The sequence below is a fragment of the Erythrolamprus reginae genome, chromosome 2, assembly GCF_031021105.1.
Source record: "Erythrolamprus reginae isolate rEryReg1 chromosome 2, rEryReg1.hap1, whole genome shotgun sequence".
Lineage (NCBI taxonomy): Eukaryota > Metazoa > Chordata > Lepidosauria > Squamata > Dipsadidae > Erythrolamprus > Erythrolamprus reginae.
In genome coordinates, this window is record NC_091951.1 from 40,259,085 (window position 1) to 40,274,734 (window position 15,650).

At 40.4% G+C, this 15,650-nt stretch overlaps 1 protein-coding gene across 1 annotated transcript in view; it reads right to left on the minus strand.

Moving 5' to 3' along the window:
- The window catches only part of DHX16 (DEAH-box helicase 16), a 37,804-nt gene extending 23,319 nt beyond the window's left edge, over positions 1-14,485 (minus strand). The window contains exons 1-9 of the mRNA XM_070737897.1: positions 14,127-14,485; positions 12,942-13,213; positions 12,110-12,257; positions 10,625-10,681; positions 8,424-8,678; positions 7,001-7,225; positions 4,572-4,760; positions 2,668-2,778; positions 716-831 (exon numbers count right to left, since the gene is read on the minus strand). Of these exons, the coding sequence (XP_070593998.1) occupies positions 716-831; positions 2,668-2,778; positions 4,572-4,760; positions 7,001-7,225; positions 8,424-8,678; positions 10,625-10,681; positions 12,110-12,257; positions 12,942-13,213; positions 14,127-14,330 (1,577 nt within the window). The 5' untranslated portion in view covers positions 14,331-14,485. The remainder of the gene's footprint in view (positions 1-715; positions 832-2,667; positions 2,779-4,571; positions 4,761-7,000; positions 7,226-8,423; positions 8,679-10,624; positions 10,682-12,109; positions 12,258-12,941; positions 13,214-14,126) is intronic.
- Between the last annotated feature and the right edge of the window lie 1,165 nt (positions 14,486-15,650).

The window sequence follows — 15,650 nt, forward strand, 5'->3', positions numbered from 1 at the left end:
TAATAATTCCTACAGGGTGTGGTGCTGGTTAACACTCACGTAATATTTCTACTATTTGCAAGAGACTTTGAAGGTGATTTGTTTAAAATCAGGCCAGTGTTGGCTTTCTTTTTCTTTTTTTTACTAAGGTAGGAAGACTTCAATTTGCAGCCCGCTACAAAGACTACAATTTTAAGGAATGTGCAGCAGAGAGCAGCCTTTTGAATCTAGGACTTTCAAAGCCATACTCATTAAGTGATCATTACTATCACCATGATCCCACGCTGCGCACAACTTTCAGAACTGCGGAGAATTTCTTTCCAACTATGGTCCCAAAGCAAGCTCTAAAATGGACTGCACTCTCTGAAGCAATTCTAAAAACAGACCCTCACCACATGAAATATCATTGATTGCTCTAGATTCAGCTTGGTACAAATCCAAAAGGACATCTCTGGGCTCAGATTCATGTTTGAAAAACCATAGCATAAGTATTGTTTTGCTCACTCATTCTCATCAGGATTTATTCAGTGAGCAACTTAAAATGTAGCAGGTTTCTGTGGAATTTTATAGTTAGTCATGTGGACTAACAGGCAAGATTTCAACTACAATAGATCTGAGTAGTGCAATTTAATTTGCTATGGGAAAGCTGCTTCAGCTATTTATCTGAAAACCAACAAACATCCATACATTCCCCGTTATTAAGCCAGTCATGCGAGTGTCCATTTCAGTTACTCACCTGTAGCTGCTCAGGTCAGGTTCGGTGAGAAATTCTCTAAGCAGCATCCCATCAGTCATGTATTTCAACACTGTCCGCTCTGAAGTGCAATCTTCAAAACGGATGCTGTAACCTACCTGTGGGAAGGGCAGAGAGCTGTCTTTATTACAAACAGGGAAACATTGGTATAGGAATTCTACTTAACTCAAATGAAGGTCACTCCCCAGAGAAATACAAATGTCTCTCAACTTACAACCACAACTGAGCCCAAAATTTATGTTACCAAGCAAGATAGTTTTGTCCCAATTTATCTTTCTTTCCACAGTTGTTAAGTGAATCACCACAGTTGTTAAGTTAGCAACATGGCTAACTGCCTATTGAGATGATCGTAAAAGGGTGATCATATAGTAGAAATGGTGGTAGACTTTAGGAGAAACCCTTCCACCCTTCCACCTCTCACAATACTAGACAACACAGTATCAACAGGAGAGACCTTCAAATTTCTAGGTTCTATCATATCTCAAGACCTAAAATGGTCACCTAACATCAAAAACATCATAAAAAAAGCACAACAAAGAATGTTCTTTCTGCGCCAGCTCAGGAAGCTCAAACTGCCCAAGGAGCTGCTGATACAGTTCTACAGAGGAATCATTGAGTCTGTCATCTGCACCTCTATAACTGTCTGGTTTGGTGCTGCAACCCAACAGGACCGACACAGACTTCAGAGGACAATCAGAACTGCAGAAAAAGCAATTGCTGCCAACCTGCCTTCCATTGAGGACCCTGTATACTGCACGAGTCAAAAAGAGGGCGGGGAAAATATTTACTGACCCCTCACATCCTGGACACAAACTGTTTCAACTCCTACCCTCAAAACGTCGCTACAGAGCACTGCACACCAAGACAACTAGACACAAGAACAGTTTTTTCCAGAACGCCATCACTCTACTAAACAAATAATTCCCTCAACACTGTCAGACTTTCTACTAAATCTGCACTTCTACTAGTTTTTCTCATCATTCCTATCACCCATTTTCTCCCATGTTGACTGTATGACTGTAACTTGTTGCTTATGTCCTAAGATTTTTATTAATATTGTTTCTTCATTGCTTATTTGACCCCTATGACAATCATTAAGTGTTGTACCACGTGATTCTTGACAAATGTATATTTTATTTTATGTACGCTGAGAGCATATGCACCAAGACAAATTCCTTGTGTGTCCAATCACACTTGGCCAATAAAAATTCTATTCTATTCTATCTATATGACCATGGCAACTTTCATTAGTGTGAACTGATTGCAAAGTATCTGAATTTTGAGCACATGCCATGGCAATGGTGAACCACAAACTAGGCAGTAGTGAACCACTTCTATGCTGTTGCTAAGAAAACCATATAGACATATGCAAGAAGTCACCAAAAGCCAATTTCATCTCCAAGGATATATGACTGCTTGTATTACCTCGAGAAATAGATACTGTTAGGAGGCTAATGCATCACTTCCTTCAGGTCCCTGGCAAACAAGAGTGAACAAGGGATACGATGGCTTTTATCTGAAAGTTTGGGATAATGCTTATATTTATAAGGAGACCTGTTAGGTCAGCCAACCAGATACGTGTGCAGAGATGGTGGAGACAGTACAGCTTCTCTCTGTACATCTACAACTACTATTTGCCCCCAATCCAGAAATAAAACTGAAACCTCAAGACTAAAAGCCCTTGATGCACCTGTCCTTCAATATATACATCATCACGTTTTGTGGTACTGAATTCTGTCAGTGAATAATGCAGCGTAGGTGGCCTTGTGAACATTTTCATGCCAGAGAACCAACCTTTTTCTCCACTGATATAGGCTGCCATTAAAATTACTGGCTATCAAAAAATTAGATCAGGGATTATAAACTGGCTAAGAGGATCGGTAATATAAACTGCATAGTTTTGTTCCTTCCCCTTCTCCCTCTTTAGAACATACTTCATTTCCAAGCTTGACATTCATTTCCTGAGAAACACGGGCTGCAACACTCATAGCTGCAACTCGCCTGGGTTGAGTACAGCCAATCTTCATTCCTTTCTTGGTGTAACCCTGTAAGGGAAAGAGAGAGATAGAATCTCCATGATTCAAGATCTCAATACCAAAGCTGCATAAAATGGTTTGCATATGAGCTAAAATATTATGCATGCTGAGGCCACTGGATTGTACACTCAACAGTTCACACTCAATAATTTATGGATGTGCACAGAATTGTTAAATTTCTAAATTGCTAAAATTCTCCTGCTGGGGTCACTACACGCACAATTCTTTATGGATATACTAATATGCACATAGTGGAACAGCTGGGGTTTGTCAAGTATGAAAAATAGACGTGTTTCTTCTGCATGAATCATCCCAAAGCATTGATTCAAAAGTTTTAGTACATGCACATTTTAAATATTCCTAAAATCAATGACCATTTTTCAAGGGCATCTCTGGAAATGTAAACACTCAACTTGTTTTGAGTGGGCAGCAAAATGTGGATTTTGTAGAAAGTGACAAAAGGCAAGAGGTGGTCAAATCAGAACACAATGTAGAAAATGCTACCTTCTCTTCTAAAGTTCTAGATGGCACTTAATGGTGTTGTTTCTCAGCGGTTTTTTGGCTTGCTAGGAAGGCTGTGATTGATAATTTTGTTTTTAATGTTAACTTATTGTTTCATTTATTTCTTTATATACGCACTGTCCAAAGCTTGGACAATTGGGCCATCTTATGAAATAAATGTGTGAGTGTGTGTGTTTTAAAGCAATGTGCATTTTTTCCAACTTGATTCTGTTATTAGGAAAAAATCTTTATGGACCAAATGTTTTAAAAACTGGAATCTCCTTGTTTGCAGCTCAAAACAATATATAGCCACGTGCCCTGTTCAAATCATGAGCAACCATGGGCCAGTGACTACCATAATGCTCTCTACATGGGGCTACCTCTGAAGAGTGTTCGGAAACTTCAACTTGTCCAAAATGCAGCCGCGCAAGCAGTCTTGGGCATTCCAAGAAATGCCCACATCTCACCATCACTCCGCGGATTGCATTGGCTACCGATCAGTTTCCAGGCACAATTCAAAGTGTTGGTTATGACCTATAAAGCCCTACATGGCACAGGACCAGATTATCTCCGAGACCGCCTTCTGCCGCACGAATCCCAGCAACCGGTGAGGTCCCACAGAGTTGGCCTCCTTAGGGTCCTGTCGACCAAACAATGTCGGTTGGCGGGACCTAGGGGAAGAGCCTTCTCTGTGGGAGCCCCGGCCCTCTGGAATCAACTCCCCCCAGAGATTCGCACTGCCCCCTCCCTCCTTGCCTTCCAAAACAGCTTAAAAACTCATCTTTGCCGCCAGGCTTGGGACTCTTAGATCTTCCCCTGACCACTGGATGCCTTAAGTATGATTGCTGAATGTTTGGTTAATGAGTTAGTTTTTTAGGTTAATCTTCTCTTTCTAATTGTTTTTAATATTGTAGTACTAATTGGATTATATTACTGTTTTGTTTTTATATATGCTGTGAGCCGCCCCACGTCCTCGGAGAGGGGGCGGCATACAAATCCAATTAAATAAATAAATAAATAAATAAATAATTTCCAGAAAAAGGCACTGGGACAGATGCAGAACAGGACCGCAGAAGTCCAGCCAAAGACAACTGTAGCTCATTGAGTGTTTCTGGAGAACCGAGTTGCAATACAGACTGAATCCTAATATTGTATGTAGGCTATTGTCTCCATTGTTTTCAGAATACCAATTCTGAAGCATGAAGCAGGGACCAAAGTAGCAGCATTGCCCTCCTGTAAGCTTCACCCCGGATCTCCTTCACCCCTGCAATTAATTATCCTCCCCTTCCCTATTGAGTTACCTCTTCATACAAATACTGTGGGATTTGAGTGGTCTTGCCAGAGCCGGTTTCGCCTTCAATAATGAGCATCTGGTGTTCAGAAATGGCGGCCACTAAGTCTTCACGGTATGGGAAAATAGGAAGGCTGCGGCGCACCTCCTGGATAGACAACTTCTTCAGTTCAGCCTGGGACAGTTCCGGCTTCTCCTCCTGGCATCAAAGAAGCAGAGTTAGACAAGCTTCCCTGGATCAACAAGAACTGGTGGAGTTCTATATTTCCTATCTCTGGACAAAACTGATACCACAAATAGAAGGTGGGCGGCACCATAGATCAATGGTGTTTACCTGTCAGAGCTGTCAGGAGCAATCCTTTGTACTGCTCACTAACAACTCAGAAACAATCTGATTCCCTTAATTGATCCTATAGAGATATTGAGGTAGTAAGTCTGACTCAGCTAGGAGAGTTTCCTTTGATCACTCATATCTAAGCAGCAGTTTAAATACAGAGTGATGGCCTTGGGGGAAATATTCAGAAGCTGTTACAAAACCAAAAAGGGCAGAAGCAAGCCTCGAGCCCTGGGAACGGATACATTAGGAAGGGACTCAGGATTTCTCCTCCCTGACTCATTGGGATTTAAGAGGGAGGGAAAAAAGGAAAACCAACACATTTACAAGATTCTGCTATTTCTACTTCCCCTGCTACTGTCAAATCCTAGATTCCTTATCTGTGTTCTGAATATTGTAATGCTTAATAAATACAGTGCCCCCTCGATTTTTGCGGGTTCAAACTTCGCGAAAAGTCTATACCACGGTTTCTCAAAAATATTAATTAAAAAAATACTTCGTGGGTGTTTTTCCCCACGCCGATGACATCATATGTCACCGCCAAACTTTCGTCTGCTTTTAATAAATATTTTTTTAAATAAACTTTAATAAATAAACATGGTGAATAGTTGCTAAGGGAATGGAAAATTGCAATTTAGAGGGTTTAAAGTGTTAAGGGAAGGTTTATGATACTGTTCTTAGCCAAAAATAGTGTATTTACTTCCGCATCTCTACTTCGTGGAAATTTGACTTTTGCGGGCCGTCTCCCCCGCGAAAAGCAAGGGAACACTGTATTTTCCTTTCCCTGATTCATCGAAATCAATTCCCATTTTCTAGAATTCCTCCTGTTGAGGCAGAGCTATTTGTCGAGCTTTGGCTTCTAAGACACTCTTTAAGCCTTCCATTGAGGGCCTGTATACTGCATGAGTCCAAAAGAGGGCTGTGAAAATATTTACTGACCCCTTGCATCCTGGACACAAACTGCTTCAACTCCTACCCTCAAAACAATGCTATAGAGCACTGCACACCAAGACAGATAGAACACAAGAACATTTTCCCCAAACGCCATTACTCTGCTAAACGAATACACTGCTCAAAAAAATAAAGGGAACACTTAAAGAACACAATATAACTCCAAGTAAATCAAACTTCTGTGAAATCAAACTGTCCACTTAGGAAGCAACACTGATTGACAATCAATTTCACATGCTGTTGTGCACATTCAACTTTCTATAGAACAAAGTATTCAATGAGAATATTTATTTCATTCAGATCTAAGATGCGTCATTTGAGTCTTCCCTTTATTTTTTTAAGCAGTATAATTCCCTCACCGCTGTCAAAATATTCACTAAAGCTGCATTACTATTACTATTAATCTTCTCATCGTTCCTATCACCCATCTCCTCCCACAAATGACTGTATGACTGTAACTTTGTTGCTTGCATCCTTATAATTTAATAAATAAAATAAATAAATAATAATAAAAATTATATTGACTGGTTCCTAATATGATTTCATTGCTTATTTATACCTGAACTATCATTAAGTGTTGTATCCTATGATTCTTGACAAATGTATCTTTTCTTTTATGTACATTGAAAGTATATGCACCAAGGACAAATTCCTTGTGTCCAATCACACTTGGCCAATAAAAAAATTCAATTCTATTCTTATAATTTGTCCATGTGAGACCTGTAATCCACAGTTCCCCAACCTGTTGGCCACCGGCACTACTGGACCAAGGGTTAATTGCCACCAAGCCGTGGGAGAGACAGGATGGTGTGTGCATTTCTGCTCACGCACACACAGCTCTACTCATGCAAGCCTTGTCATGTCACTTGTGCATCACTGCGAATGTTGCAAATGCTTATGCGCAGGCATGCACACACTCATGCTCCACAAAACCATCCCCTCTTTCCTCCCTCCCCCTGTTCCAGGCCACCCACCCTAAAAGCTTGGGGAACTCTCTATCAGCTGGCCTAGATGACTTCATTGAGTTGGGCAACTGTAGAAATGGAATAAATAAATGGATCCTTCCATCCTGGGGAAGATCTGAATTTCCACCAGGAGGTTCCTGGCTATGTTACCTTTTGCAGAGTCTCACCTTGTAGCCTGCACCTTCTCACCTTGTTTTGATTTGCGCCCCGCATTTGCACAGCATTCACAAACTGGATCATCTCATCCTCCTCGAGCACGTACTCGTAGTCTTTGCGAGGATGGCGCTGCTTCGCATCCCGGGCCCCAAAACGGAGGGCAGCTGCCCCAATGTGGTCTTCTTCCCAGCGCCTCTGCTCATCTCTTGGAGCCATGTGATCCTCCGCCTGGGGCTCCTCATAACGATCAGGAATCTTCTGCAGGACAAAAATCAAAGAGAAACACTGTTGCTGTAGAATCAGAGGTCGCTCAGTAGCTAAGGTTCTAATTCAACAGTGCTGTATTTTTTGCACATTTTTTTCCAAAGAACCCCTGCACCAAGCTATATCCCTGAGTGCATGTAATTTCAGGAAGCATTAAAACTCCCTTGTTTTTCCTGTAAATTCTGTCTACTGATCCAAGAACCAGAATCCTGTGAAACGGACAGCAACTTAACCTGATGTGGCAGAAATAAAAGCAAATTGAACTATTTAGAGAAGAATTGGCCTTTATATTCTGGGAGATCCTTTTTCTTTTGTTTCGTTATAATAAACATCTTATTTTTTGTTTTTGACATTATATAACATGTTATATTATATAAAATGTTAAGATATGACATTTAGAAATATATCAGATCAAAAATAAAACTGACAAGCAGAAAGACAGAGAAGTTTCTCTTAATACAAACAAACTTTTGGTTTCGAAAAAGTCCAGAAAAATGATAAAATAATAGCAAGAAACATAGCATGAAATACAAACTGATGCTAACAAAGTATTCCAGCTAGTGGGACTGACAAGGATTGTTCTGAGTTTTGAGTCCCCCATTTGTCCTGGTGGATAGACGTGAAGATAAAAGGCAGAATTTACCAAACATTTGGTCTTCCATGTTCAGTTTGTTGAGTTAATTCCAAGTGAAGCAGCTTGTGTGCTTGCGGATATTCAGCAATGGAAAACATGCCACAACAGTGACGCAGATCCTCCAATGGTTGCCAACCAACGTCTAGATGCAATTTAGCCCCACACAGGTTACCTGCAGGTTATCTTAGGTGGAGTGCTTTCCTAACCCTGATTATTGCAAAGTTTTAACTGGAGACCACCGAGATAACCTGAAATAATATTTTATGTCCTTTCTCCGATTCACCGCTCATAAGAGGGGAAGTAGCCATCTCACCCATCCCTGGCTCCATATTTTGCACACATCACACCATAGTTCCCTCTAAGCTGAGCAGTGAGCAATGGCTCACTTAAAAATCATCTTCAACTCAGAGTTTTTCAAACCTGCCCAGAAGCTGAGAGGGAAAGAGTGAGAGGGAAAGAGTGCCGCCCAGTCCCGAAGGGACTGCCGCTCAGACACTATACTTTTCCGCCCACCCCCAAAAAAAAATTAGAGGGAACACTGCATCACACACCCCTTACCTTGCTGCGGTTCTCCTCAGGCATGTAGTACCGATTGTGCTTCTCCATCTTCTCCTGATCCCCAGCCTGTTTGTATTGTTTGGCCAAGTCACGCACTTTGCGTTTGTACTCCAGCTCCTGCTGCTCAAGGGCTGATAGTTCTTGCTCAGAGAAGAGGTACTCCTCATCTGCTATTTCTGCTTCCAAGTCTTCCATTTTATCTTTTTCTCGTTTGGCTAAATACTCCCAACGGGATTTCTTACGTAGTTCTGGAATCTGACATATAGGAAGAGAAAAGAGGTTTTATCCTACTTACTGTCTGAATTTGTTTTTAAAATAATTTTTAAAGGCAACTTTCATTTGTTATTTGGGCATTGTTGCTTGTATCCTTACGATTTACTGTATATTCATATTGATTGTTTCCTGATTGCTTATTTGTACCCTATGACAATCATTAAGTGTTGTACATCATGATTCTTGACAAATACATCTTTTCTTTTATGTACACTGAGAGCACATGCACCAAAAGCAAATTCCTTGTGTGTCCAATCACAATTGGCCAATAAGGAATTCTATTCTATTCTATTCTATTCTATTGTGCTCTATCCTGGTAACATCACTGCAAGGCAAGACTTCTCAAAGCAAAAGTCTACTATGATGGCTATGATTCAAGAGGCAGAATTGATCCTGCAGCGGTACAGGTTTTTAATGCAAAAATTGCATCTCAAATTTTATATGGAGCTCCAAGTTGGATTATATTAGCTTAGCCTAATTAATTATAATTACAGCCCATTACCCAATTTGAAAATGTAGGCTTGGCTAAGAATTATTACATTTTAGTTGCATATATACATTTTTTAAACTAAGATTGCTTCAGGAAATTCCAAATCAAACTTTTTTTTTTTGCAGATACCGTATTTTTCGGACTATAAGAGGCACCACGATTTCAAAGAGGTAAATAAGAAAAAAAAAAGTTTTTGCCTTCCCTGGCTCCCCAGGAGCACTCTGCAGGCATCCCGTTTTTGCGAAAAATGGCCCTTTTTTTGCAAAACTGGGATGCACAGAGGGTTTGGGAGGCTTGCACAGTGCTCCTGGGGGCTCTGGAGGGCAAAAACACCCCCATTTCTGCAAACAATGGACCTTTTTTTGGCCTTCCAACACCTTCATGCATTGCATTTTTGCCCTCCACAGCCCCCAGGATCATTCTGCAGGCCTCCCAAACCTTCCGCACAAACCATTTTTGTGAAAAACTGGCCTGTTTTTGGCAAAAACGGGATGTGCGGGGCAGGGTTTCAGGAAGCCAAAAATGGCTATACTCCAAGATGTGCACTATATGGTTTATAAGGTGACCGAAAGATCGGTCAGATTGGCATTGATCCTGATTAATTATTTTCCATGGGGTATGGCATCAATGTTTAATTGCATAAAACAAAGATTACATGCTAATTCAATATAATAATTAATGCCCAAAGTCAAAAGTTTGTGTTCATCTGTACTTTTTGAAAAATCACTTCTTGAAAAATCACGATTTTCAGATAGATAAATATCTTAATAGTTTATATTTAAGTAAGCACAAAATAGCCTTTTCAAAATGATAATTTGTTTTAAAAAATCCTGATCTCTTAAAGATTTTACCCCTGTAATGATACTGATTTTGACACATTTCATTTTGTGTTGTGAATTTTATGAGTCTTCTGTAGGATATTATCTGGCTTATTCTAAAATCAAGACCAGGAAGAGAGTCTTTTATGTATGTTAATATTTTACTTGCATCTGAAAAACCTAAAACTACCAAGGCAATAGCCAGACTATGACCACAAAAACTAGGTTTTGAGCACCATACCAATGAGTTTTCGCAGTTTAAAAACTGGTATATGTAATATCAAATTTTAGATTACATTTCTGATTTGCTAGTCGGACTTTTGGGCCATAAATAAATTAATAATACTAAAAATTTATAACATAGAAAACATTTAATAACATTTTCTTGTAATTTATTTTCATTATTATCATTAGCTTGCCAAAAAAGATACATTTAAAAACATTTTTTTTTACTGTTTCCTTTTTAAAGTCCAGGCTTGTTGATCAGGAGTATATCACTTAACTTGGTTCACTTTTTTGCTGTGTCTTTTATACTTTTCCCACATTCCATCAATATCTCATTATTATTCACTGTCAAATTATTCTTTATGTTAAATACAATGAAAAAATCAAGTTCTTACCATGAATTTCTTGTCCTCTTCTACCATCTTTAAACGCTTTTGAGCTTCTTCGTATGCCTAACCTCGATGTAATCAGGAAACAAATATACAATAGTAACTCAAAGCACAGCAGTTCCAAAAATCCTTGCTAACAAATGTTGGATGCCGTACTGGTAGTCCTCAACTTACAACAGTTTGTTTAGTGACTTTTAAAAGCTACAACAGCACTGAAAATAGTATCTTACCACCGTTTTTCACACAACCGTTGCAGCATACCCATGGTCATGTGATCAAAATTTGGACCTTTGACAATTGACTAGTATTTATGACAATTGCAGTGTCCTGGAGTCATGTGATCACCTTTTGCGCCCTTCAGACAAGCAAAGCCAATTGGAAAGCCAGATTCCCTTGACAACCGGGTTCCTAACTTAACAACTGCAGTGATTCACTTAACAACCGTGGCAAGAAATGTCGTAAAATTGGGGCCAAATTCACATAACAAAGTTTCACTTAGCAACAGAAATTTGGGTCTTAATTGGGGTCATACATGAAGGACTACCTGTATTTTTAAGACTACAGATTTAGGAATGCAACAAAGTAGTTATCAGAGACTTACAGAAAAATTGGGAATAATCTCAACAAGAAGGTGAAACTTCCTCTTCTAAATAATATAAACATTAGGTATATTTCTCAGGTATGAGAAGAAGAAGAAAATACCACCAAAGGCCAAAACATGACAACTCTGGAGCTGAAAGAGCAGAGATTTGAAAGTAATTGAAAAGGAGTCAGTCACATGTTTCCATATTGGGAATCAAGGCCTTGCAAAGCAGGGCTGAAATAAAAGATTCCATGTCTCAATGAATCAGCATTAAAATTATGCACCATTAGTCTTGTACAATGTTGAATAAGGACTATAAGCATTAAAATTATGCACTATTAGTCTTGTACAATGTTGAATAAGGACTATGTCATGATTTAAAAACAAGTCAAAACCATAAGTTGTATACAAAGTTCTGAAACTTTTGCAAATTATCAGAGTTCAGTAATTTTGCACCAATTTCCTCAGCTTCCTGGAAAGGATGCCTACAAAGACACATAGAGAACTATGTCTGATCCCTGCTCCAAAAAACATAGTGAGGAATCTTTTTAGGTTTTCCACTTTTACCAAACATTGTTTTCATTCTTTCAAGTCTGCCTTTTGGCTAGAATGGCCAAAACAAAAAGAAGCAGTGTCATATTTTAAAAACCTGCATCTTGTTTATGCCCGAGTAGACTCCTTGTGTATACATGCAGTGATATTCATAATGATAGGCAGATATAGGTATCTGTGCATGTGCGTATAGCTCTCCAATATCTACTTTTAGCTAAATTTTCCAGCCCCAGGTGAAATGCTCCTAATGCAAAACATGGGTGGTATAAGAAAAGAATGGGCAGCACAATCAGGACAAATACAACCAAGAGGGGCTTCCCCATTACGGAAGCAAAATCCAGAGGCCGAGATCACACCTTCTTGTCTGATCGCTCGAGGATATTGCGAGTCTTCTCTTTGTCCTTGCGTTTGACACGTTCCGCAAAAGCATCCCGTTCTTCCAAGTCCTGCAGCCGCTCTCGTTCACTCCGGTCCCATTCATCCTCTGAATCCTCCTCTGGACTCCTAGGCCAAGAAAAGCAAGAATGGCTGTGGCTTCCCTTATTTCCTTAGATTGTGAAGAATGCGGCCGCGAGAGCTATTGTGGGGTTACCTACCATGTCTCTCCAACACTCCGCGGCCTGCACTGGCTGCCGATCAGTTTCCGGTCACAATTCAAAGTGTTGGTAATGACCTATAAAGCCCTACATGGCATCGGACCAGAATACCTCCAGGACTGTCTTCTGCCGCACAAATCCCAGCGGCTGATAAGGTCCCACAGAGTTGGCCTTCTCCGGGTCTCATTGACTAAACAATGTCGTGTGGCAGGGCCCAGGAGAAGAGCCTTCTCTGTAGCGGCCCCGGCCCTCTGGAATCAACTCCCCCCAGAGATCAGAACTGCCCCCACCCTCCTTGTCTTTCGTAAATTGCTTAAGACCCACCTATATCGCCAGGCATGGGGGAATTGAGACATCTTCCCCAGGCTTATATAGTTTTATGTATGGTATGCTTGTGTTGTATGTTTTTTAAATAACGGGTTTTTAGATATTTTCTTTTAAATATTAGATTTGTACACTGTACACTGTTTTATTATTGTTGTGAGCCGCCCTGAGTCTGAGGAGAGGGGCGGCATACAAATCTAATAAATAAATAAAACAAATAAATAAATTTCTCTCACAACTCTGCTTTTCGCAAGAGATGGATGCTCACCGTCCCCTGTCCTCTCCACTAGGCTTCTCATCAGAGTCCTTGTCTTCCTCTTCTTCCTTGCGATGCCTGAGGTGTTTATGTCGTTTCCGTTGCTTGCCCTCAGGGCCTTGTGAGGGGTGATGGCGCTTTGAGTTTCGGCCTGCTGTTGCTTTACCGGTTTCTTCATCGTCACTGTCCTCTAACAGGGTGTATGAACGATTCTTTTCCTGTAGGGCTAAGGCCTGTTGCTCAGCTAATCTGGCTGGGCGCTCCTGCGGCATCTGGTGTGGAACCTACCAACCATTGAACAAATAAATTAGAATTCCAAAACATTGTTTTTTCTACACATATAGCCAACATAAACTTTTTGAGAATGTAGCTCTTATTCCTTAGCACCAGACTAGAAGACACAGGGCTTTCCCAATTTTTCCCTTTTTTCCCTATTACATTTTGTATTTGTAGTTCATTATGCAGCATATTCAATTTGATATATGGTCTTATTGATGTATATATACATTTGGGATATATACTTTAAAAATAAAAAAGTAACATTTATTTTAATACCTCCAATTGCATATCCATAAAATATTTATCATACGTATAGTTACCATTTCCATTTATTAATACCGCCCTATTGATAGTAATTATTATTTTTATATACACTAACACTATATATTATTACATTTTGTTTATATTTTGGATCCATTCATTGCATTTGCTCCATGTTTTATTGATTTCTGTCTTTTATTCCCTTAATTTCCTTTGTCATTTCGTCCTATCTCTGCACAATTTTTCAAAGGTATACAGGTAATACTGAATTAATTTTGAGTAAAATACTGAATACAGGAAAAGGCACATCTTACTTCTGCCAAGATTTCATTAATTGCGGATACCCATAAAGAAATGTAGGTGTGACACACACGCTCCCCCATGCATGGAAACTTTTTAAGACTTGTGGACTTCAACTCCCAGAATCCCTCAGGCAGCAAAGCATGTAAGCGAAGCTGGCTGAGGAATTCTGGGAGTTGAAGTCCACAAGTCTTAAAAGTTGCCAAGGTTGGCGACCCGCTTTAAGAGCGCTCGCTATTTCTCACCTCTTTTCCGATAGCCCCCGCCCCTGGATTAGCCTTGCCTCTCACAGCCCCACCTCACCACCCGTCCCGTTCTTCGAAGAGGGTCGCGCGCTCAACTGCCAAACCGCCTCACCCGCTCCCAGAGCTGCTGGACGAAGGTGCGCGCGGCGGGCTCGTTCACCCGCAGCGTTTCGGTCTCCTCCAAACGAGTGAGCAAGTCCTCCGAAGTCCGGCTCCGCTGGGCCAGGCCCACCATGAAAGCCACGACATGGCGCTCGCTCAGCCCCAGGAGGGTATGGAGCTGGTTCGATACCCAGCGCTCCAAGTCTCCCGCCATCGCAGCGGGATGCTGAACGCCCCCACAATTCTGGGTGTGCGCCCCCGCCGCCGGCTTTTCGAACTGTGTGATAGTATTTCCGGCCTCGTGCTGCTGGGAGCCAATCAGCAAGCTCAGAAAGGCGAATCTTTCGTCATCTTTAAGCGACGTCGTAAAAAAAAGGTAGGATGACGTACGTTGCTCTGGAGTTTGTCGGTCTCTATCATGGAACTATGGGAATTGAAGTTCAGTTGGCTAAGGAGGCATCCAGTTAAAAGTAGCTTACGTTCTTAATCGAGATGTCTTCAAACTTGGCAACTTTTAAGACTTGTGGATTTCAGCTCCCAGAATTCAGCTCTGCTGGCTGGATAATTCTGGGAGTTGAAGTCCACAAGTCTTAAAGTTGCCAAATTTGGGCACCCCCTGCTCTATTCTAAACAGTTTCCTAACCCTCCTTGGACTGCATTTCCCATCATCCCCAATCAGTGTCACGGATGATAGGTTGCTACATTATATATTCTGCTCAAAAAAATAAAGGGGACATTCAATTAACGCATCCTAGATCTGAATGAATGAAGTATTCTCATTGGATACTTTGTTCTGTACAAAGTTGTTACGTGCACCAACAGCATGTGAAATTGATTGTCAATCAGTGTTGCTTCCTAAATGGACAGTTTAATTTCACAGAAGTTTGATTTACTACTTGGAATTATATTGTGTTAAGTGTTCCCTTTAATTTTTTTTTGAGCAGTGTAGTTTACCAACACAAATGTTTGAACAGGTTATGGCAGTTTCTCATAATTGTAATCTGTACTTTATCCTGCTCTCCCACATTTTGTGTGTGTGTGTAAGTAAGTAAGTAATAAGTAAGTAAACCGGCTGTTTACTATTCTATTTCTATCCTTAGGTGCCAAAAACCATTATATGATGAAGAAAGATATTCCTTTGGAAATAGGGAGATCATAAGTAATTCCATTCAAGAGCAGGTGATAAGTGATTTTGCTTGGGGAATACCGTGCTCATACCTACCAGCTTTGCCATTTTCTGTGTTTTAGAATAAAGTGCATGGAGAATGCTGAAGAGCAAATTTATTTAAACCATTGGCCATCACAACCTCAATTAAAATTAATTAATTTTATTTGTCAAGCACATATAAGGTAAAAGATATAAGTATAAACATGATTATGAATACACATTAAGGATACGAATAAATGGGAACAGTAAGACAGGGACTGTAGGCATGCTGTACTACTTATTCTTTAATCTCCCCTTCTTTATTTTAGAGCTTCACTTGTGTTCCCTCACTGGATCCCCCTAGAATCAGGATTCCCTCCCCACCCC